Source organism: Notamacropus eugenii, chromosome 4 (genome assembly GCF_028372415.1).
Source record: "Notamacropus eugenii isolate mMacEug1 chromosome 4, mMacEug1.pri_v2, whole genome shotgun sequence".
In the NCBI taxonomy this organism is placed as follows: domain Eukaryota; kingdom Metazoa; phylum Chordata; class Mammalia; order Diprotodontia; family Macropodidae; genus Notamacropus; species Notamacropus eugenii.
The window spans coordinates 352,470,327-352,492,625 of record NC_092875.1 but is presented as its reverse complement, the minus strand read 5'-3'; the positions used below and the strand labels follow the sequence as shown (position 1 = coordinate 352,492,625).

Here is a 22,299-nt window from a genome sequence, read left to right as displayed (position 1 = left end):
CAGGCTTCACACAGGGGCTGTTGTCCTTGAAAGCCAACTGCTCTGTTAGTGCATATATCCCTGAGAGCAAAGCACTTAGCTACCCAGAGAGTGGAAGGTTAATAGTTCCAGTTCCATGAGGTCACATGTCTTATATGAGACTGACTTCCAAATAAAACCAGAAACATTTTAAAAAGAGGTAGGGTGGAGGAACATGGCTATTAATGTTAATCAAGTGTTACATGGGGTTAGATCTAACAGCACAAACAATGGCTTTAGCACTAGGGAAAAATGATTATACTGCACAATAAGCTTAAAAATATCTAGGGAAAGCTCCCATAGCTTCCCAAAGTGGGTGATACTGACACTTAGGGGGCACTGAAATGGTTCAGGGGGGTGGTAGGAGCCTCAGATACAATTGAGGAGTGTTGAATAAAAACAAGGAGGTGATGGAAACATAAAGAAAGAAGAGAAGAAAAATTTGGAAAATAACTTATACATGTTTCATCTGTTGTGTAACAGAGTTAAAGTCATAGTGATTAATTATTTTCCAAATAAATAGACAAAATGCAAGTTATAACCAATCAGTGGTCAAGTCTGGCAACAGGTCTTAACAAGCAAGTGCTGGCAGGCAAGCATGTGCCACACTGTAGGAAAGTCAAGGATGCATCAGCAAGAATATGTTCAGGTAATGACTTGTTTATAATATGATACTTATATGATTACATGATACAATATTGTATCATCAAAATTCCAATGCAGGAAGAACCCCACAAATTTATAATAGATTATTAAAATGCATCATTACAAATATTTTATATATGTTTAAAATGATGCAAATTTCAAAAAAAATGTTAAAGGGTTAAAGAAAGTAGATTTCCTGGGGGGCACTGAGTAATTTTTGTAAAGGGGGCAGTAGGCCAAATAAGTTTAGGAACTCTGGTCTAGACTGACCATGGAGAATTGAGACTAACGGCAGAGATATCCAAATCCATATTTGTGGCCCAGGTGACTGAAAGTTCTATCAGTGGATTGAGTGATTTTCTATATTCTTGGCCCGGTCCTGCTCCTGAGGACGTATTTCTCTACTCATTCCAGCCAACTATCTAACTTTTATGGTAGCTATAATAATTGAGATGAAGCAACATAGTATAGGGGATAAAGAGCTGACATCTTAGCTAAGAAGACTTAGAGATTATAAATTGTAGAAAAGGTGATGACCTGCCTTGGTAAAATGAATTTCCTACTTTGGGAATTCAGTATATAATTGAAATCACAGGTCCAGTCTATTCCCGTCTCAGTGATAACTAGATGGAGTGTATAATTATTAAGTTCTAGCTATCTCTTTGATGGTAGTTGTGCCCAAGACCTGAGTTTTATAGTTTGAGTGTAAGTGCCTCATGTTGATTGTAGTATTTCAATCAGGAAGATCATAACAAAGGCCATGCAATCAATTTAATTTTTTCAGAAATCTATTTTTTCCCTTTCCCTGCCTTTAGAAATAATTATACCAAAGTTGTGGAAGAAAGAAAATAGTCTTCAATCCTATCTTTTACATCAAACTCAAATAGAAACAGATTCCTGGTACTGCATATTGACTTAGAAAATCACAAATTAATACTGTCTACGTTGTATTGTATTTTTATTTATTTTGTTAATCATTTTCCAATTTCATTTTAATCTGGTGTAAGCCACAGTCATGAGTTTTACAGGTATTTGCAGACCTTGGGCAGAGAATCTGACACCTCTATATTATAGGCATATCTTCTACTATTGCTACGATTGTCTCTGTGTATTTCTCAGATCAAAGGGACTTATAAACACCAAACAAATTTCAGTGAGAGATGGTGTTTAAAATCTTTCCCTTAGATGATACAATGGATGCTAAAAGAAAACTGAGAAGCCCATTTTGCATATAATCCTAATTACTGATTATTCCAAAATTATGCACTTGAATGTCCCTGGTAGAGTCATTTTTCAATGTTTTAAAAATCTTCTGTTTTTCAAATTCAAAAATAGCCTCTAAAGCCCATTTTAGGCAAGACACTTCAGTTCCCAAGTGTTTGATGCCTGATATAATCTCCAGATAAGCATCTTCTCTAAATGTAACTTGTGTCAGCCTAAAAGAGATACACAACTGAATTCAATCAGGCATTAGGAAGAATAATTTATGTATATATTCTTTTTTATTTTGAAGATAATGCTCCTGGTGGATATTGCTATTCATGTGATTTTTTTTCTCTTAAATGCAAAGGAGTATATTATAGTGAAAAGAATATTGGAATGGGAGCCAAGGACCTGGATTCCTGTGGGAACATCAATACTACAACCATACGCACATCACCTAAGCTCTCTGTGACTAGTCCTCTACAGGGTAGTTTTTAAATAAATGTTCATTGTTGATCCTCTGTCCCTTCTGAAAAGATACTCAGGGTCTTTGAAAAGAATTGCTGGTTTAGTGCCTTCTTTCACAGCTACTGGAATGACATTCTAGCAATTTATCAGAACAAAGACATACCCACCTCCGACCAGGCAGACACAAGCCATTGTAACTTCTTGTGTTTATGGCAGCGTTTAAGCAAACAGGCTTCTTGAGTTTGGGGTTTCATTTCTGTGAAACAGACAGCATCAGGCAGAGTCTGAGCCCGAGCAGACGGGTTAGTGCTTTTACAGGTCACAGATCTCTTTTTCCATCCTTTCCCACATGTTCTTGAACACTAAAGAAAAGCAATGAGTAAATAATGGGAAGGAAAAGCCAACAAAGGAAAATATACTCAGCTGGCCTGTGGGTTTTCAGGAGAAAGACTCTAAATGGCATCGGCAGAGGCAAGGGTTTGGAAACAGGCACTGACCTCATTTCTCTGCTCTCTGCTTATAGTCTGAATAACTTACCTCTGACCAGGGCCCTGCACTCCAGGCTGGTGGGCAGCTCTGAGTATTGCAGATCTGTCTGCTGGGAGGGATTGGCTGAGGGCAAAGAGTGGCAGAGACCACCTCTGATTTAGAGTGAATCCGCTGCATGCACTGAACCAGCCTAGATTGTTCTCCTATGCCACAGGTCAAGCTGCAGGTGCTCCAGTTCCCCACTGACCAGCTAGAAGATAAAGCAAAAGTCATCAAGATTTGTGAAAATCTTTCCACCTTCCATGCCAGAACGAAGGTAATTATATATAGTATTTCTATTTTTAAACAGTTTTATCATTAGTAAGAGTAGTTATTTCCTACAATAACACTACTAAGTAAACTCAGGATTTTTTTTTTTTTCACACTGAAGAAGTAATATTTTCTAGATAGGTGATGCAGTGGTTTGAGTGCTAGACCTGAGTTCAGGATGATCTGAGTTCAAAACCAGCTTCAACCGTTTACTAGCTGTGTGATCCTCGGCAAATCATTTCACCTCTATCTAACTCAGCTTCCTCATCTGTGAAATTTGACATTAATAATAACAATAAATAACAATGATGATGATGATAGCATCTGCCTCCCAGGGTTGTTGTTAGGCTAACATGAAATAAAAGAGAATGGGAATAAGCATTTATGTAGCACCTATCAAGTGCCAAGCATTTTTAAAAACATGACCTCTTTCAAACCTCACAACTCTGTGAAATAGGTGCTATTATCCTCATTTTACAATTGAAGAAACTGAGGCAAATAGAGGTTAAGTGACTTGCCCAGGGTCACATAGGTAGTAAATTTTAAGGCTATATTTGCATCCAGTTCTTCTAGACTCAAGGTCCAATACTCTATTGTGCCACTAACTGCCTCTATATTTAAAGGTGGAATTTGTAAAGTGCTTTGCAAACCTTAAAGTGCTACATAAATGTAAGCTGCTATCATAATCACCATCATCATCATCATCATCATCATCATCATCATCATCATCATCTTCAAATCCTGCCCCATTGACTTACTTCCCTTGTGAATTCTTCCCTTCTTTTTCCTCAGTTCTTCTTATCCTCCATTATGGAGAACTACTTTGTACAAGGCAGAGGATTTTTCAGAATTAAGAAAGACAAGTCCAATATGTATTCTAGATGTGGATGAGAAACATCTTTCCCTATTGTAATTCATCTTTGTTTGTGGAAGCCCTAAAATATTATATACTAAGTAAATTTATTTCAAGAACACATTTCCATTATGTATTCAATGAACCCAAATAGCCCAATGTCACCAAAACCCATCTTTTTTTTATATCAATTTCCACCTTGTTATTCTATGTGACTCTGAATCATGGGCTACCATATTCTGAGAAGGATCAAAATAATAAATAATCTGAAGAAAAAAGAAAAGACATGGTAGGTGAAAGAAGGTCACAGGATTCACCTTTGGAAACCATCAAAGACATGTAGGACTAAAAAAGCAGATTGGTTGGACATAACTAGAGGGTGTGGGATGAAAGATGGACAGCACAAGTTGCACTGTTATTCATGATGTATTAAAAGACAAAGAGCAAGATTTCCAGCATATCAGATAGGCAATCCACGGAGACTTTCTGGAAAGACACAGGCAGGAATTCTAAGGATGAAAAGGTCTGAAGGTATGAGTGTACTCACACTCATGAAATCATGATCTATCAAGTCATCAATATCTTTTCCAATTCAAGAAATTGAGGCAAAGGTGGAAGAACTTGTCAAAAGTCATGCTAGGGTAGTTCAAATGATCTCCTATGGAACGGGAACTGAGGTCTATCTGAAAGGTTAGTCTGAATAGTAAGACAAAGAAAACGTCAAAAAGAACTTATGTTCTAAGTCCACCAAGCTATGTTATGTGAGAGTCCTGGAGTAAAATTCAGGAAAATAGGCTCAGTGCTTGTTCTAGATGTGAAAACAGAAGTAACTATACATGCTTTAGTCTATATCTGTCTGTGTCAGGTCTAAAATATTATCTATTAAGTGTGTTTCCTAAACAGATACCATTGCATTTGTGGGGAATTATGAAAAATCTGTAATGTCAACTTGTGTACCCAGAATAATAAAACAAAGTAACTCCTCAGGAACTGTCCCATTTTAACAGTGGAAAGGTTTCAGCTTTCCAGCGCAAGCAGGGCTAATCTATTAAAAAAAAAAAATTAAAGACATTCTCAATCAATCTATCCTTAGATAGGCAGATAGAAATAGATAGAAAGGCAGTCCTTTAGCATGTGCTGCTTGGCTTTTTCATCTATTGATAATCCTTCCCCTTTCTCTGTCTTCATTATCCCTGTTTGCATTTATTGTGGTTTCTACATTCTCCTCCTTTCTTATATTTGTTCTCCCTTTCCCGAAGCCTTATAAATTATAATTGGTATGTCCACACAGGGGTTGCAACAGACATCTTGGCTGCTTCAAGGCTTTTCACACCATCTCGTTAAGTCCTTCTGTCTCCACTGTCTTAAGCCATTCCAACTGTGTTGATCCAGTCTATCCCCTCCCCTCTTGACTGCACATCATTAAGAAACCCTTCTATTGAACAAAGCTCATTCATACTGTATCTGGAAACTCAAAGTATCTGTTCTGTGTCATGGACAGAGCTGTGGGGGAAAAGTCTTGACTTCAGCTCATGAAACAGTCAAAGTCAACAAAAGAGCCTGCCCTTTGCCATCTTATGTTTTTGTGGCTCCTTGATCTTCAAGAGTAATTTCCCAAAACTAGATGCATACAGTAGCATACCAACTGTCATTCTGGTTGGCTCGAGTGTAGTTTGGATTTTTTTTTCTAAGTTCCTAAGTCTCCAATCTGAACAAAATAAAGGGCTGGTTAAGTGTCAAGTCAAAGGTATGGTTCCAATTCCAGACATTAAAAGATTGAGCCATACATAGTCAGTACTTTCCATCAGCTCAGTCACTTACCCATGAGACATATGCTTTTGTCTCCCAGGAGTGCCTGGAGAAATGCTAGTGTTTTATGGTCTTCAATTGCCAGGTTAGATAGTATTTTCTGGCATCATTTGTTTCATTTTTATGCCCCATTTGCCACCATTCACCAACTGTTTCTCAAGAAAACTACAAGCTGTTTAAAAAATTCTTTTTTTATGTCAATAACATTTTGGTTCCAGACTTGGGCTACTTCCTTTCAAGATGCAAAATTCCAACATGGGTAATTGATTTAAGTAAAGTATCTTGACATAAAGCTGCCACACAAGCAGACATATTATGTTTTGGCTAAAATCCAAACTCTGGCATAATGTCAGCATTAGATGACACCTTCAGAATTAGACAAAAAGTTAATCCTGCAAAGAACCAATACAGAGAATTTACTCATTTACTGAGCTTAAAAAGGTGTCATATACTTACTGCTTTTTAGTGATTGTGAGTTTAAAATAACAACGTTATTAAATTTTGTCTAGCTTTTGAAAATTTAAGATGTATCAGGTCTGTTATAACATTTCCCCCCAAATTTACTGCAAAGAAGGGCTAATTGCAATGAATAAGCACATGATTAAATTAAACATTCACTTCTAAATCATCTATATATATATATATATGCCTTTGATACCTCATTGAAGGCAAACAATAATGCATATCTTGATACCTTGATTTACTGTAGTACAGACCTCAGTATAAGGTAAGGTCCATCTTAGAAAATGTCCAAAGGATTTATTTAGTAATAGAATTACAGAAGGACCTCATTATAACATTATTTTCCTCCAATAACACATTCTTTCAGTTTAGAGCCTGGAAAGGATTAAACTAAGGTTCCAGCATACACATAATTTTTACAGCGCTGACATTTATTTTTCTTCCTCTGAAGTCCTCTTCTGTTCCTAGATCATGGCATGGAGGTGCCCCTGGGTTTACCAAGACTATGCCAGGAGATACAAGGACCTGGCAGGTCCTACTGTGGGACAAAGGCTTCAAGTAAATACCTGGAGATAGATTCTGTATGTCTTTGGAGGACCAGCCTTGCCAAATTCAGAGTGGCTCATCACCATAAAGTTCAACGCTAGGTAATGTGTGTTTGCCACAGCAGCTCTTATAGAACTAAGGCTGTATTTTTCTCTGTACCATTTTTTAAGCAGTTTATAAGCTTCCCTTACAGGCTCATTTCACATTAAGAAATTTTTGGTGATCTCTGCAATATAAATTGTCCCTGGGAAACATTCTCATAAACCTAATCCTTCAACTATCTGACAGCAGTTATCTGTAGGATCCTTGAACTAATACAGATGAGGACCTAGACTCACTTTCTTATCATTTCTTTTAAAAAAAGGCTCCTTGTTATGCAGTGAATCCTAAAACTCTGTCAGTTATGAAACCTACCTTTTGTGTAGAAAAAATTTAAAGAAATATTCAGGGGAGACCCACATGTTCAACATGTGTAATGTCTTAGGGAGTAAAACTATTTTAATTCAATAAACATTAATAACCTGCTCTGGGTAATGAACCACGTTAGGTAGTCGGGGTACTATACACAGGTCCCTGTCTTCAAGAAGTTTACATTGTCCTGGGACTCCACCCAGAAGGTCCAGATAAGTAAATACAAGGTCATTTGAGGAGAAGAGACCACTAACAACCATAGATTGGCTGGGTAAGTGAAAGAGGTGGCATTTGAACAGGGAAGCTAGGAATTCTAAGACAGGGAGAGGAAAATGGAGAGCAAGCAGATCTGGAGGCCAGTCAGTGAAAATTCACTGAACCTCACATGGATCTAATGGCCCACACTATTCTATTCTATGTAATGCTATTAGGGAAGAAACACCAAAATACGTGCCAATTGGGAAATCTACTTTTTTATAGTGAAACTTAAGAAATCTATTTCAAGAGAAAATATAGATGTAACCCATGTGTTCGAAAGTCATAGTGTCTGAGGCATGGGTGCATCAATACCCTGCCCTTGAACAGCTCAAAACAAAGAATTATCAGGATGAAAAACATAAATTAGATTTGATGATGGATCAAGAAACCAGCCAGGTAAACTCAGCCTGCAAAGGCTGTGAGTAGGAAACCAAAGGAGAGAGAGTGGCCCTCCTGGTGGAGGTGATTCCACAGAGGAGAGGATTCTTGTGCCTTTTCATCTTGACCAAAAGGCTGAGATGGAGAGGAGTGCTTAGGGAAAGAGAACCCACTGAGCAGTCATGTAAGAGTGGGGAGGGGAGGGGCTGGGGAGGAAAAAGGAGGGGGAAATAATAGCATCTAGTTGCTTTATAGTCACTCATGACCAGTGGCAGCTGAGGACAGAAATTGGTATGGAAACTAATAGTAGGAAGCCCAAAGTGAGCTCATTGGACTTGGAAACACAACAGTCAACAAGAACCAAATCTGCAAGAGCCAGAAGGATTTTGACTCTTGGAGTCAATCATGAGGCAGTTAGGTGGCCTGGAGGATAGAGTACTGGACCTGGAGTCAGGGAAACTTGGGTTAAAAGACTTGGCCTCAGATACCAACTGTGCAGTCCTGGTTAGATCATTTAACATTTTTCTTCATCTATAAAACGGGGATAACAGTACTTTCCTGCCAGGGTTGTTGTGAGGGTAAAATGAGATATAATGGTAAAACACTGTGTAAACCCTTAAAGCACTAAAGAAATGTTAGCTATTGGCATTGTAATTGTTACTTGACAATTCTGTGGACTTTGGGGATCACAATAAGCCACTGTGAGTTTTCTTTTTATTTCCTTCCTTCCCTTTCCTCTCCCTTCCTTCTTTTTCCTCCCTCCCTTCCTTTCTTCTTCTTCTTCTTCTTCTTCTTCTTCTTCTTCTTCTTCTTCCTCTTCTTCCTCTTCTTCCTCTTCTTCTTCTTCCTTCCTTCCTTCCTCCTTCATGTTATTTATGTAGGGAAGTTGCTTTTTGATGCTTAAAAGGGTAGGTTAAATTGCTCAGTACAAATTTCCCAGGATTCTGCATGGGTGCTCAAAATCAGGAAGCAGAAAAAAGTAGTGATATAGTAAAAAGTACAACTGATTAGGAATAAGAGTTCATGCATTCATATCTTGGCTTTGAAATTCATATGACTTTGGAATTGTCACTTAACCTCTCAGGCCTCTATTTCCTCATCTTCAAAAGAAGAGGAATAGATTGGTGGTGTCAAATTCAAATGCAAACAGGACCCACTAAACCATATATAAGGCTCCCTGTAGGCTTCCTGCTGACTTAGAAAACCAGATAGTAACATTACCTACATTTTATTATATATTTATTTTGTTAACTATTTCCTGATTATATCTAGTTTGGGCACTCTTAGGAGTGTTGTGGGCCAAATGTGGCCCATGGGCCTCCTGCATGAAACCTCTGTTCTAGATGATTTCTTTGGTTCTTCATAACTTAAAATGCTGTATTTATGAAAAGGTAACACAGAAACCTTATGTCCTGATGGCAGGAGGAGGAGAATACATAGGCTACAATTTGAATGGGAAGCAGTGTAGGGTAATAGAACACAGAGAAAGTCACAATCATGGAATCTTAGAGCAGGAAGGGTCCTCTGAGAGTCACTCAGTCCAGCTTTCATTCAATGCCATAAATCTTATCTAGAACAAATATCCTGGACATGTAGTCATCAAACCAATGCTTGAACCTAGAATTCAAGAGGGGGTGCTCTGGTATTGTGACCCCAGTTGTCACCCACTCCATAGTTCACTTTCCTCATCTATTAATTTTGGGTTTTACTTTTTATTCATCTCCCAGGACTAGTCATCAGGATTAAATGGGATTTATTAAGTGTCTACATCCTGGCAATCTGTCAAACCTGTGAAAGTGGTGAGGGTCATGTCCTCAAAGAGCAGACAGATTTTCACATTAAGTAAACATGTAAATGAATACTTTGTACAGCCCCTAAACTACCACCTGTATAAGACTGCCATCTTTGTACATGCCTGATTGGAAAAAAAAATCAGTGTCTTAATATTCCCAATATCCATGCCCTCCAAAGACTAGAGCTAAAAGTTGAAGGAAATGGAGGACAACCTGCCCAGAACTCAGCAATCACATTTTCCTCTGCAGTCTATTTGGACAGATGTTCTGGTAGCTGACTGGACAAGCTGGGATAGGTCTGTCTGCTGGAACACTTTCTCATTCAGCCTCACTGCCTGAAGGTGGGCCCCTGAACCTTTTCATCTCAGCATGGAGAGCTCATTACTGACAACTGGTTGGCAAAGAAGCAGGAGCCTAACATTTGGGAAGGAGGAAACCTGGATTGGGAATCCAGCCCCTTGATGAAGGAACCAAAAACCCCCATATCTACTGGCACATCAGGGTTTCTAACTTTACAATTTCTGCATTTCTCTGTGCCGGAAAAGTCAGACTTGTGAAACTGAAGTAGATATTTGTAATGAGCTAAATAAATCCAGACACGGAATTGTTTTAATCTTCAAAGACAGGATTTCTTTGCTGAATCATGCAAAGCTACACTGATACATATCAAGAACTGAACAGGAATAAGGAGGCGTGGGTGTTAATTTTATGAACTGTGAGAAGTCAAGAGTATGTCCCATTCTCATTCTTGTGGGCCAACATACTATTTTTAATGGGTTTCCCTGTCTTGGTATCCTGTCATCAGATCTTATCTTTAAAAGGATTATTATCAAGATCTATCATCCTTGTATTTACAATCTGAAGGATGGGGAAAATCAAATCTTGTGACATATGACATATGCTCAGTGTTCTTAAAATCTGCCTTATTAGTCCCCTGTCTCAGTTTAATTAAACCCTTCATCCGGGGTGTATTTTCTCAGCAGAACATTGACGGTGTCTCTCTTCTTTTATTAACTTAAATGAAAACAACATCAGCTTGTAAAAAAATAAAAGGAAATCTATTACACCCTGAAAGGATGCTGACTCTGGCACTCTTTGAGGTGCCCTTGTTTCTAGTGCAGCATGTATATTTAAGGAGATAAAAGTCATAGAGATACCACCCTACCCTACCAATATAAGTAGGCAGCTAGGTGGTGCAGTGGATAGAGCACCCGTGCAGGAGTCAGGAGGATCTGAGTTCAAATCTCACTTCAGACACTTGACACTCACTAGCTGTGTGACCTTGGGCAAGTCACTTAACCCCAACTGCCTCATCCTGGGTCATCTCCAGTCATCCTGATGAATATCTGGTCACTGGATTCAGATGGTTGTGGAAAAGAAGTGAGGCTGGTGACCTGCACAGCCCTTCCTTGCTCAAAACAAAGTCAAGTGTAAGTCATGTCATTAATTCTCTGATGGCATGGTGTTCTTTGGCAACAAAGGATGAACATACACACCAATATAAGTATTCCTGCCACACACTCTCACTCTCTCTCTCTCTCTCTCTCTCTAACACACACACACACACACACACACACACACACACATCTAATCTGTAAACAATCAATTAAAAGTAAGGACAAAAATAGTAATCCTTAGAAACAGGCATTCTAGAGATGTGCAAAATTAAATACACATTACCTACATGTATGTAACGTGCACATATAATTACATATAAAATAGAGACAAAAATACGAGGTAAATTTAGGAGGGACAGCAACTGGGGAGAATCAGAAAAGGCTTTTGGAGCTGAGTTTTGAAAGTAATAAAGATTGTAAGAAGAAAGGAGGGAATATAATTACCTTTAGAAAATTATGGCTCATCTTTATATTGTGCCTTAAGAGCTACAAAGTGCTTTATAATATGAATTGTCATGTTTTATGCTCACAGCAGTCTTGTGAATAAAGTGCTATTATCTTCATTTTACTTTGAGGAAATTGAGTCTCAGAGAAGCTAAGGGACAGACGCAGGATCACACAGCCAATAAATGTTGGGGTCGGGATTTAAAACTAGCTCTTCTTGGTTCCAAGGACAGAATGGCATATCAGTCATCCTGTAGGACAAGACCTTCTGAGAACAAACCTTTTGGTCTCAGAACCCCTCTTTATACTCTTAAACATTATTGAGGACCCCACCAAGAGCTCTTGTTTATGTAGGTTACATCTATCAAAACTCACCATATTAGAAATACAGCTTAGAATTATTATGAAAATAGTTTTGACTTCACAGACTTCCCGGATGCCCATGGATTCTTGGGCCCCACTTTAAGAACTGCTGCTCTGTGCCACAGTGTCTCTAGATAGAGAGGCTAGAATGGATACCTTGTCCCTTTGTTCTGCCTATGACCTCTCCTTCATATTAAAGGTTTCCATGCATATTGCTATTGAATATAAAACTTTATACTTACTTATACTAGTGAACAAAATAGCAAGCTGGGCAAAGAATATCCTGGGCTGTTGGCCTTACCTTTGCAAGAGGCAGGTTGCAGCTGAGACTCTGCTTTGATAGACAGCCTTCTCCCTAATCTAGGCATCCAGTTCCTTGACAGCTCTCATCAATTATTCCCGGTTCTGTTTTTCTGGGGCCAAGTAGAACTAATTAAATCTCTTTTCCCTGATGAAGGCCTTTTGGGTATTTGAAGACAGCTATCCATATATTGTCCCCCCAAGCTTTCTCTTCCTCAGGCTCCATGCTCTTAGCTTTCAGTCTATCTCTTTATAACCTGGTATCTAGTCCCTTGTCTTCTGGGGGTGGTAGAGATCTTCATACAGAAATGTATAGATGCTGAGAATGCAGTGTTTCTGGTTAAAAGTCTTGGGGGAGCCATGAGGTCAGTTTGTTTCCTCACGTGCGGAACTACCAAGTGTATATATGAAGATATAAGAGATAGCTGATGGCTCAGAGTACTGGATCTGGAGTCAGAAAGACTTGAACTCAGATTTAGCTTCAGACACTTACTAGCTGTATGATCCTGGGCAAGTCATTCGCTGCTGTCAGCCTCAGTTTCCTTAATGGCAAAATGAGGAAAATAAGAGCATCTACCTCCCAGGGTTGTTGTGAGTATCAGTTCAGATATTGATAAAGTACTCATCACAATGCTTGACCCTTAGGAGGTGTCATGTTGTCAGGTTGTCATGAGGTTCAAATGAAATTACGCACAAAGTGCTTCACAGACCTTAATGTACTATATGAGGTCAGCTATTATTATAACTATTATAAAAATTAACAGTGATCTATTGAAAAAATCTAGCCTTTTTCACCATCTTAATTTGAAAGCTGATCAATTGTAAATCTTACAAAACCATATATGGAAATCTTATAAAACTGTAATGCAATCTATCCACAAGACTAATTTAAATTCAAAACGATGTTGCTTTTAATTTCTCTATGATGATTCTTTTGAGACCATGGTGTATTAATGTAGGACATTAGATGTGGAGCTAAAAGACTTTTAGTTTCAGTTGCTGTCCTGCCACCTTTGTGACCTTGGGCAAGTTACAACCTCTCTGACCTTCAAATTCCTCATTTGTAAAATGTAGGTATTTGTCTAATCTACCACCCAGGTTGTTGGGAGTGAAGTACTTTCTAAATCCTAAAGTGTTATATTAGCATACCTGACCATGATAATAGCTAATGTTTAGTGTTTTTTAAAGGCTTGCCAAGTGCTTTAATCCATTATCTCATTTTGTGAATATTTTATGTACACTTTTTTATCTATATATTATCTTCCCCACTAGCATATAAATTCCTGAGTGCAGGGACTGTTTCTGCTTATACAAGTGCATCCTGGTACTTAGCACAGAGACTGATTCAAACACTTAGTAAATGTGTTGGTGGATAAAGATGTTGATGGATAAAGATGAAGTATGCTGTAGTGGATAAAGTCTATGTTGGACTGGGAATATGGAAAACAGTTTTGAATCTGACATTAGATATTAGCTGTAATACTCTTCATAAGTCACTTACATCTTTTCTGGCCTTCAGTTTTCTCATCTATAAAATGAGGAAGTAAGACTCATTGACATATAAGGGTCTTCTTTTTTTTTTCAGCTCTAAATCTATTATCTTAGGATTTATTGACTAAGAGCCAGGATGCTTATAAAAGAATGTGATGCCCCTGCCCCACCTCCATGACAGAGTAAAATAGGGTTTCATGTATTTAAGTACTCACGTTCTAGCAAGGTGGAACCAAACAAGTCAGTCAGAAGTGAGAGGTCATCAAAGTGAATCTTTTTTCTTTTCCTTCCTCCCTCCCTCCCTCCCTACAAAGTAACTTTGCAAGTAGCACAATCAGATTGCTATTCTGTCTAAAGTCAACATCACTGGGTCAAGTCTCTGGGTTATTTGGTCCATAAACTAGGGTTTCTTTCTCTCTCTCTGTCTCTCTCTCTCCCATATATACATATATGTATATAACTCAAAGATATATGTATATATGTGTATATGTATATGTATATATATGTGTATATCTATATCTATATCTATCTATCTATCTATCTATCTATCTATCTATCTATCTATCTATCTATCTATCTATCTATCTGATGCGGTACAAGCCCAAGCCAAGATATTTTCCCTTTGGATCAGGAGGGCTTTTGTCCCATTTATCTGAAGGGCCCCCAGGAAAGTCTGGCCTTTGGGAGGGGGGGCTCCTATGATTCTCCTTCCATTTCTCCCAGGCCAGATACTCCCTATCTTCTATTCAGTATTCTTTTAATATTCCTCCTTTTGATTCTATTACCAACCACTCCCATCAGAATCCTCCCTGGGTTTGATCTATGCAGACCATCCCTGGGACCCCAGACTACCTGGACACCTGCTTCTGGCCCAGGCCCTCCATTGTCTGATATCTCCTGATTGCCTCCAGGGGTTTCCAACCCTTGACTAGTCTCCCCTTCCTTGGACTTCTCCTTGAGACCCTCCCTAAATCCCTCTTCTCATCACCCTAGACTACCAGACCACCTCCAGATCCCTCCTACAGTCTTTTCTATATTTAAGGTCCATTTTGTCTCCATGAAGGCGCTCAGGTGGGATCCAGCACAGACTCTGTCTAGCTGAGATTCTATCTGGTCCACTTAGCAACATAAGTGCTACAAATGCTTAAGCTCCTTAAAAGCCAACCCAATTTGTTTTTCTTTGGCTTTAAGAAGTCTTGAGTAGAATTCATTTGAGCAGGACTCGGCATGTCGGTATTTTGGGGTCCTCAGCACCCCTAAACCTCATCATACATATATATATATACATATATATACACACACATACACATGTATATATGTATATTACATATACATATATGTATATATATGTGTATACACACACACACATCTTGATATGCTTCCTGAGAAGCATTTTTTCACCTCATGATTCTGGAAGTTATACAAATATTTTAGAAGATGTAAATATTAGCATTGTTCTACCAAAGTTTCTTCTACAGGGCAATTCATGCCTGTGGAGTTAGTCTTTGGCCAGTTTAATGCATAAGTTTTGTACTATTGATTGGTAGGTAGAGATACAAAATGAACTTGGTAGAGAGGTTAGAGAGGTAGGTATAGGTTTGAGAGCCAGCTATATAGAGGAGAAATCTCTGAGGGAGAGAAATGATAGAATGAGGGATAGAAGACAACCTTGACAAAGCTCAGAGAGGGAAGAAAAACACACTCAAGGCACAAATAAGTCAAATAGGAGGAAGAATCAAGAGTACATTTTCACTCCTACCTTCTCCTCAGCTCATCTTGTCATCTCAATTCCTTTAATAAATTGGGTTCATCGTAACATTACTCCCCCTCCCACAGTCCGTGATCCATTCAGGCTAGTCTTCTCTCTGTTCCCCACACAGAATATTCCATTTCCCATTCCTATGCCTTTTTTTGGCCATGCCTCATGATTGGAATGTGATTGTTCCTTATCTTTGCCTCAAAGAATCCCTCTATTCCTTTGAGACATAATTAAAGCATGACCTTCAGCTGGAAGTCTTTCCTGCTCTCCCCTACCCCCAACTACTAGTGATCTTCCTCCCAAACTACCTTGTGTCTAACTTTGTTGTGTGTCTTTATATTTATTCATTTTGTATTTATGCTATATATATATATATGTATATGTATATTTATGAATAAGCTTTTGCCTTTCTGATTAAAATGTAAGTAATTGTTTCATTCTTTTCCATGTATCTCTAGAGCCATGTATCTCTAGCACATAGCAGGACTAATAAATACTTATTGATTGACAAACTGATGTATATATCTATGTTTGGCTTGAATTAGTGTTTTATTACATAGCGTTATAAATTGATTATTTGATATATTCACATCTTACCTCTTGAATTAAATTCAAGCTCCTTCTGGACAGGGGCAATGTTGAATACTTATTTTGATATATTAATGATAATAATATTTCAGGTTTTATATGGTACTTTCTGAATTACCAATTTCTTGACCTATATAATGTTATCTAAGCCTCACAACAACTCTCATAATTCAGATACTATTATTGTTTTACAGACAAGGAAACTAAGGCTAAGAGATATTACAAAGGTAGTTTATGTTAAAGAAGGATTTGAACCAGTTTTCCTGACTTCATCTGAACTTTAATTACTTTACCATGCTTCTTCATGATCTCATGTGGAAAAATATTTCATTAAGTGTTATTTGATTAAAGGTCAGCTTTGGGTTTCTCTTTGACAGAGAAGGAAGTTGAGGCACAGCTCTTATTAAGTACAACTGAACTTGGGGTCAAGAGCACTGTGCTAAATTTGGTTGTGCTGAGAAATAGTATTAACATCTGCCTCTGAGATCACCCAGGTTAAATTCATATTTTAAGGGACAAGATATAAACTATGCAGGGGGCTAGACTGGATGTCTATTTAGTGTATAGTCCGTGAAATTATAAAAAGTATAAGTGTTTCATGTATATAAGTATATGTATACAAATGTATATAATATATATTATATATAATATATTATACATGTACATACAAATATATGTGTATGTGTGTATATGTAAATATATATGTAATATGTATACATACATACATATAGTTGCAAAGTATAAGTATTCCTCATTCATATCCTCACCCTCTGAACCAAGTAATGTTCACCATGGTTTCTTCTCACTAGCTGCTTATAATGTAAAATAGCCAAGGCAAGACCATAATACCATATAACAACAAAGCAATTAGAAGAGAATTCCAACATGCCTGAGCCATAAAAGACTTCAGAGATAATCTAGTTCAACTCTCATTTTATAGATGAGAATTCCACATTGCGTAAATGCCAATATCGCCCCACTGGTAAATGACAAGGGTGAGACTCTAGCTGAGGTCTCTCAAGTGCACTTCTAGTATAGTACCTAGCTAGTGATTTAATGTTACAAGATAAACTTAATTACTAGGTGAAATAACTTGGGGGGAGGGGCAAAATTCCCCCTGAGGATCCTCACTCAACCCACCAAAGAAGAAAGTAAGATCTTTAATGCTAATAAACCAGGAAGCCCACTCCTTCACTTTGCATATTCCTTCCTTATAAAGCCAGTAAGATGCAGAATTTTTTTCTTACCCAATCACTGCCTACTTTGTGTAGGTGTTAATATTAATAAAGTATTTAAATAGTCAAGTTATTTTACCACAACCTAGGTGGACTTGTAACATCCAATCAGCTGGAATGAAGAGTAGCCAAGCACCATTTCCTATTCAAATCTCAATATTGAGTCATTCAAAGCTGTTCTATACCATCGTTTAATACTAAACCCTTTTTTAGGAATGAGTAAAATTAATGTGGGGACTCAGAGGATCAGAATGAAGAAACTGATTATTTTGGACAAAAGAAAAACAACCAAAACATCTCATTTTCCCTTATATGATTATGGTTAGTGGAAAATATACTCAAATACTGTTTAGTTGTGTTTTTATCATGGATAATAATAATAATTTCTAAAGGCTAATAAATTATTTCACAATAATGGTACTTATTAACATAGAGATTTAGGTTTGTTAAGCACATTACATATATAATGTTTATTTTACAGATGAGGAAACAGGCAGAGAATGGTTAAGTGGTTTGTCTAGTGTCACATGGAAAATAAGTATCTGAGCAGAAATTCAAACACACATCTACCTGACTCCAAGTCCATTGCCTTTGGACAAGAGGAATTTAATGGTAAAAGAAAAGTGAAGCAGGAATGAGAGAATAGTGTCCTCCTTATGGCAGCTAAGTCTGAGAGTTTTTCAAGTTCATTCCATTTAACCTTAATGATGTGGTGCAGGGAACAGGATTCAGCACAGAACACCAGTGACATGGATAGAAACAGTGCCCTAAGAGTTAAAATAATTTTGATTGACTTTGTGAAGCCCTTGGTGCCATAAAGTCTCCCCTTACCACCAAACTTCCCCCTTATCCAAGACCATGGGATTCCTTGTCCCCACCCCATCCTGGGGAATGGTATTTCCTTGTCTTGCATCATTCATAGTACTTACCCTGTGCCTTTATCTTGCAAGACTTACCCTACATTTCTAACCCCCCATAAGGAAACCCTCATCTTATATAAGTCTGGTCCTTTTCCTGTATCACTGCCTTGCTAAATGTCAGACCTGCTGCTTTTGCATCAATAAAGCTCCCAATGGCTATAGAGAAGGTCTAAGTGAATTCATTTACATTTTGAACCAGCTCTCTCATCTCTCTCTTCAATGTCATGGTGCTGAAACCCGGGAGTCCAAACATTAATTAGACTCCAGTGATCTTCTCCTATCCACATCACCAGCAACCACAAAAGGAGAAAGGGCAGATTATTCAAGTTGACTTCAAAATTCAAAATGGAAGTAATTACCAACAGACATGCTTTAACCCAAGTGATATAAACAATCTGCTAAGAGCAGATCCAAACAATGGAGGAAAGATAGTCATGGGTTAAATACCATCTCTGATCATGAACTTAAAAACAATAAAAGAGCTTTAAGGTTTGCAAAGTGACAAATAGATATAGATCATATAGATATGAAATCTTATTTGACCCTCACCACAATGCTGTGAGATAGGTGCTATTATCATCCCCATGTTGCAGATAAGGAAAAAAGGCAGAGAGAAGTTGAATGGTTTGTCCTGGATTTCAGTATTCAGTAAGTGTCTGAGTCCAGATTTGAACTCTGATCTTCCTAACTCTAAAGTCAGAGTAACTGTGGGTGCCAGTCTTTTCCCCCACTTAGGAAAGGAAGCAACACTTCATAAGGGGTATAGTCTCATCAATAAAGCCTTCAGCTAAAAGTATCATAAATATAATTTTTGTGAAGATGCTTCAGCAAATACATCAGGGGAGGCAGGTCTTAAGAAATTTTGGTAGTTTCACAGTTGTGCAAATTTAATAGAGCAACCAATTGCTCAGAAGCAACAGGGAAAAAGAAACTGCAGAAATTGTGGTTTATTGTTCTTTTCTTGCTTTGTAATTTAAATATTTTGACTGCATCTGGTCCATGCCAGGCAGGATGACTAAGAATCACTGGACTCATTGATTACCTCAGCACTTTGACATAAATACTCAGTACTGAATAGGCTTTTTAATATGTTAAGACAATCCCTGCCTATAATCTTCACTTAAGAAAGGGAACTGCCAAGATGATCAACTCATTCAGTGGCTAAGAATTAATTTTTTAAACTTTTTGGTTAAATATGTCAGCTGTTTGCTCATATATTTCTGTGAACTTCCATCCAAACTCTCCTATACTGTGCTTATTCAGAGATGGTATTGTAATACATTGACAAATTTTATCAAGAGAGGCCCACGTTGAAAGTGACTAAGTCAATGTCACAAAGGCATAGTTCAAACACCAAATTCATTGTTCTTTGCGTCACATTAGACTGCCTTATTTAGATGACCCTGAGTATATCTGCAACATTGATTAAGTGATTCAAGTCCTAATTTTGTTATGATTTGGGGAAATTTCTTAGCTTGAAATGAACTCACAGTTGTCTTGAGGAAAGGATGATCAAACTTGCTACATAGTGTCTAGCATGTATTGAGCATGTAACAAATGCTTTATATTCTGGAGAGTAAGAACTGAGAAATATCATGGTTTAATAGATGGGAATCTAGTCTTTGAGTCAGAAGACCCAACTTTAAGCCTGCCTCTAAAACATATTGGCTAATAAATGTTATAAAGTATAAATGATAAAGTGTTTTATTTCATAGTATCATATATTATATTGGTTGGTAGGAAGAGATGTAAAATGAACTCAGTAGACAGGTCAAAGATGGAAATACAAGTTTGAAAGTCTGATTCTGGGCAAGTCATTCATCCTCTTGGTGCCCTAGGCAATTGTCAGAAGTTGTCAAGGTGTGTGGGTAGGGTTTCTTCTCTGGGAGTTTCATATTCCAATCAAATCATAGGTTCAGTAAACAAGAAAACAAACAAACAAAAAACTCCAAAAAACCAATGTATCATTGTCAGCATTCTGAAAGCAAGATTTCTGCATATATGCTGAATATATTGTAAAGCAGGGCTTTGGAGGAGCTCTTTTGTCAGCTCCTTGGCCTTATAGTATGGTGAATCTTTGTCTGGGAGCTTTGAAAGCACCTCCTCATGGAACCTGTGAACATGTCCGTCAGTACCTTGTTAAGAGGACAAAAAAGCAGCTTTTGATTAAGTCTCAGTGACTTAGGCTACCTCCAAAAGTGATTGGAAGTCTGGAGAACCCAATCTCAGTAGAGGAACCATACATACTCCTTTGTGATGCATTATAAAAGAAAAGAAGTCTTCACTGAGGACCCCAGGTTCTTTTGTACCTCTCTATTTGCCTCTCCTGATAGATCTGTAACTCAGGAAGTCACTAATTGCTGCTTTGGAGCACAAGCTAAGGGACTTGTATGTGTTCCTCAGTGTAGACAAAGAACAATGTTGTGGAGGCAAAGTTGGCAAGATCTGGAACCTGATTAGATAAGGAAGGGAATGGGATTGAAAAGAGCAGTGAGGAATAAAAGATAACGCTAAAATGATAAACCTAAGAAAATAGAAGAATTGTGGTGCCTTTGGTGGAAATAGAGAAGTTTGAAAGAGAAATGGGATATGGGGAAATGGTAATGAGTTCTGTTTTGGATATGCTGATTTGAGATGTTTCCAGAATATCCTATCTGAAATGTTTATGAACACTTGTGAGTCCTTTGCATCTTATGTATTTTCAATGGGATGAAGTAAAGGCTATACTGTACCCAAAAAGTTACTCATGTTACCTTGAGTGCTTGTATGGGATCTGGGAACCATGTTACCAATATCTGTGAAACCTAGAAACTAGCTGTACACAAGTTACATTCAGAGATTTCCCTCTGGTTTGAGCCATACATTACAAGCTACAGAAAGATTGATATTTTGGGTGTTTTTCTCAAATCTGATACCCTGAACCAAGAGCTAAAATGCTTTTAAATATTTACAGACGATGCCATTGTTTCCTTTTAAATTAAGAACGAGGAATGCTAAGAATCTTCTCATTCCCTAATTCAATGGCTAAAAACAACTTAAATGTTTTGGTTAAATGTGTCAACTAGGATTTATAACTAAATAACAAGAGTGTATCTAGTCAACTCCTTCACCCCTCTTCTCTCCCCTCCTTATAAATGGGACCCAGAAAGATACGATACACTGTTAGGAAGTAGCACAGTCAAGAATTGCCCATGTAAACTAACTTTCAAATCAGTGCTCTCCGCTCTGTGTACACTGCTCCAAGAAAGTCAAGGTTAAAAACCATCTTCTCTACACTAGACAGTGTTCATCTTATAAATACTATCTTTCCTGCATGGACATTGACATTTTGATTTTTTTTTTTTAAGGAAAAAGATGGTAGATTCACCACTCTCAATAAAAAACAATGCCTTTGTCAATGTAAAACATTGTGATAATGCAGAGAAATTGCTGGAATGCTTATAGGCACTCACTGATTTGCTTTTACACTCCTTTCAGGGACACTGACACTTCTTCTGTCTCATAAAGGCAATGAACTAATTCTACCCATTGGTTATAGGGCTGAGTGCATCTGCTTAACCCAGGAAGTAATATCTTTAAAACTGCCATATTACTTTACTATAAAAGAGGTGTCTCTGACTTTCATGCTCATTTTGAAGTACAGCAGAAACAGAGCATGGGAGGACAAAAAGGAAGATAAACTGCAACATTGTGGGAGATGTTGACAGTAAGGAAAACCACATGTTAAAGTTTGTAGTTTCAGTGAAACATATAGATTGAAAACTTTAAGAGACAAAAATGAGATACAGGATTGACACAACTGCAAGTTTTCCAGAAAAGAGAGCTCAAGAAAATGAACATTATCTCACCTAAGAAAAACCTTAACTTGGTTTGAAAAATGCATGGCTGCCTTTTATAAAACAAAGAAAAACCCAGTTGCTTCTCCTGTTATATTGTATTGGTTAATATAGTAGGAACTAAGAGTTATAGCAGGTCCCAGGAGAAATATCACATATGCAGAGGCATTTTTTTGGACATTGACTAACCTATTTGGAGAGTTGATTTGATGACAATTAGCTGATAATGGTGTGGTTGATTTTCATATAAGTGCTGAGTTCTCCCTATTCATAAAACTGTACATATGCATCTGTATTCACTAGTTTATATATATATATATATAA

The 22,299-nt window shown here is 37.7% G+C and overlaps 1 protein-coding gene across 3 annotated transcripts in view; it reads right to left on the bottom strand.

Moving 5' to 3' along the window:
• Positions 1 to 22,299, bottom strand: part of ADAMTS16 (ADAM metallopeptidase with thrombospondin type 1 motif 16) — a 252,081-nt gene that overhangs the window by 20,364 nt on the left and 209,418 nt on the right. For all 3 annotated transcript variants that reach the window (XM_072605378.1, XM_072605380.1, XM_072605379.1), the window contains 2 exons: positions 2,872 to 3,073; positions 2,502 to 2,696 (listed from right to left, as the gene is read on the bottom strand). In XM_072605378.1, the coding sequence (XP_072461479.1) occupies positions 2,502 to 2,696; positions 2,872 to 3,073 (397 nt within the window). The remainder of the gene's footprint in view (positions 1 to 2,501; positions 2,697 to 2,871; positions 3,074 to 22,299) is intronic.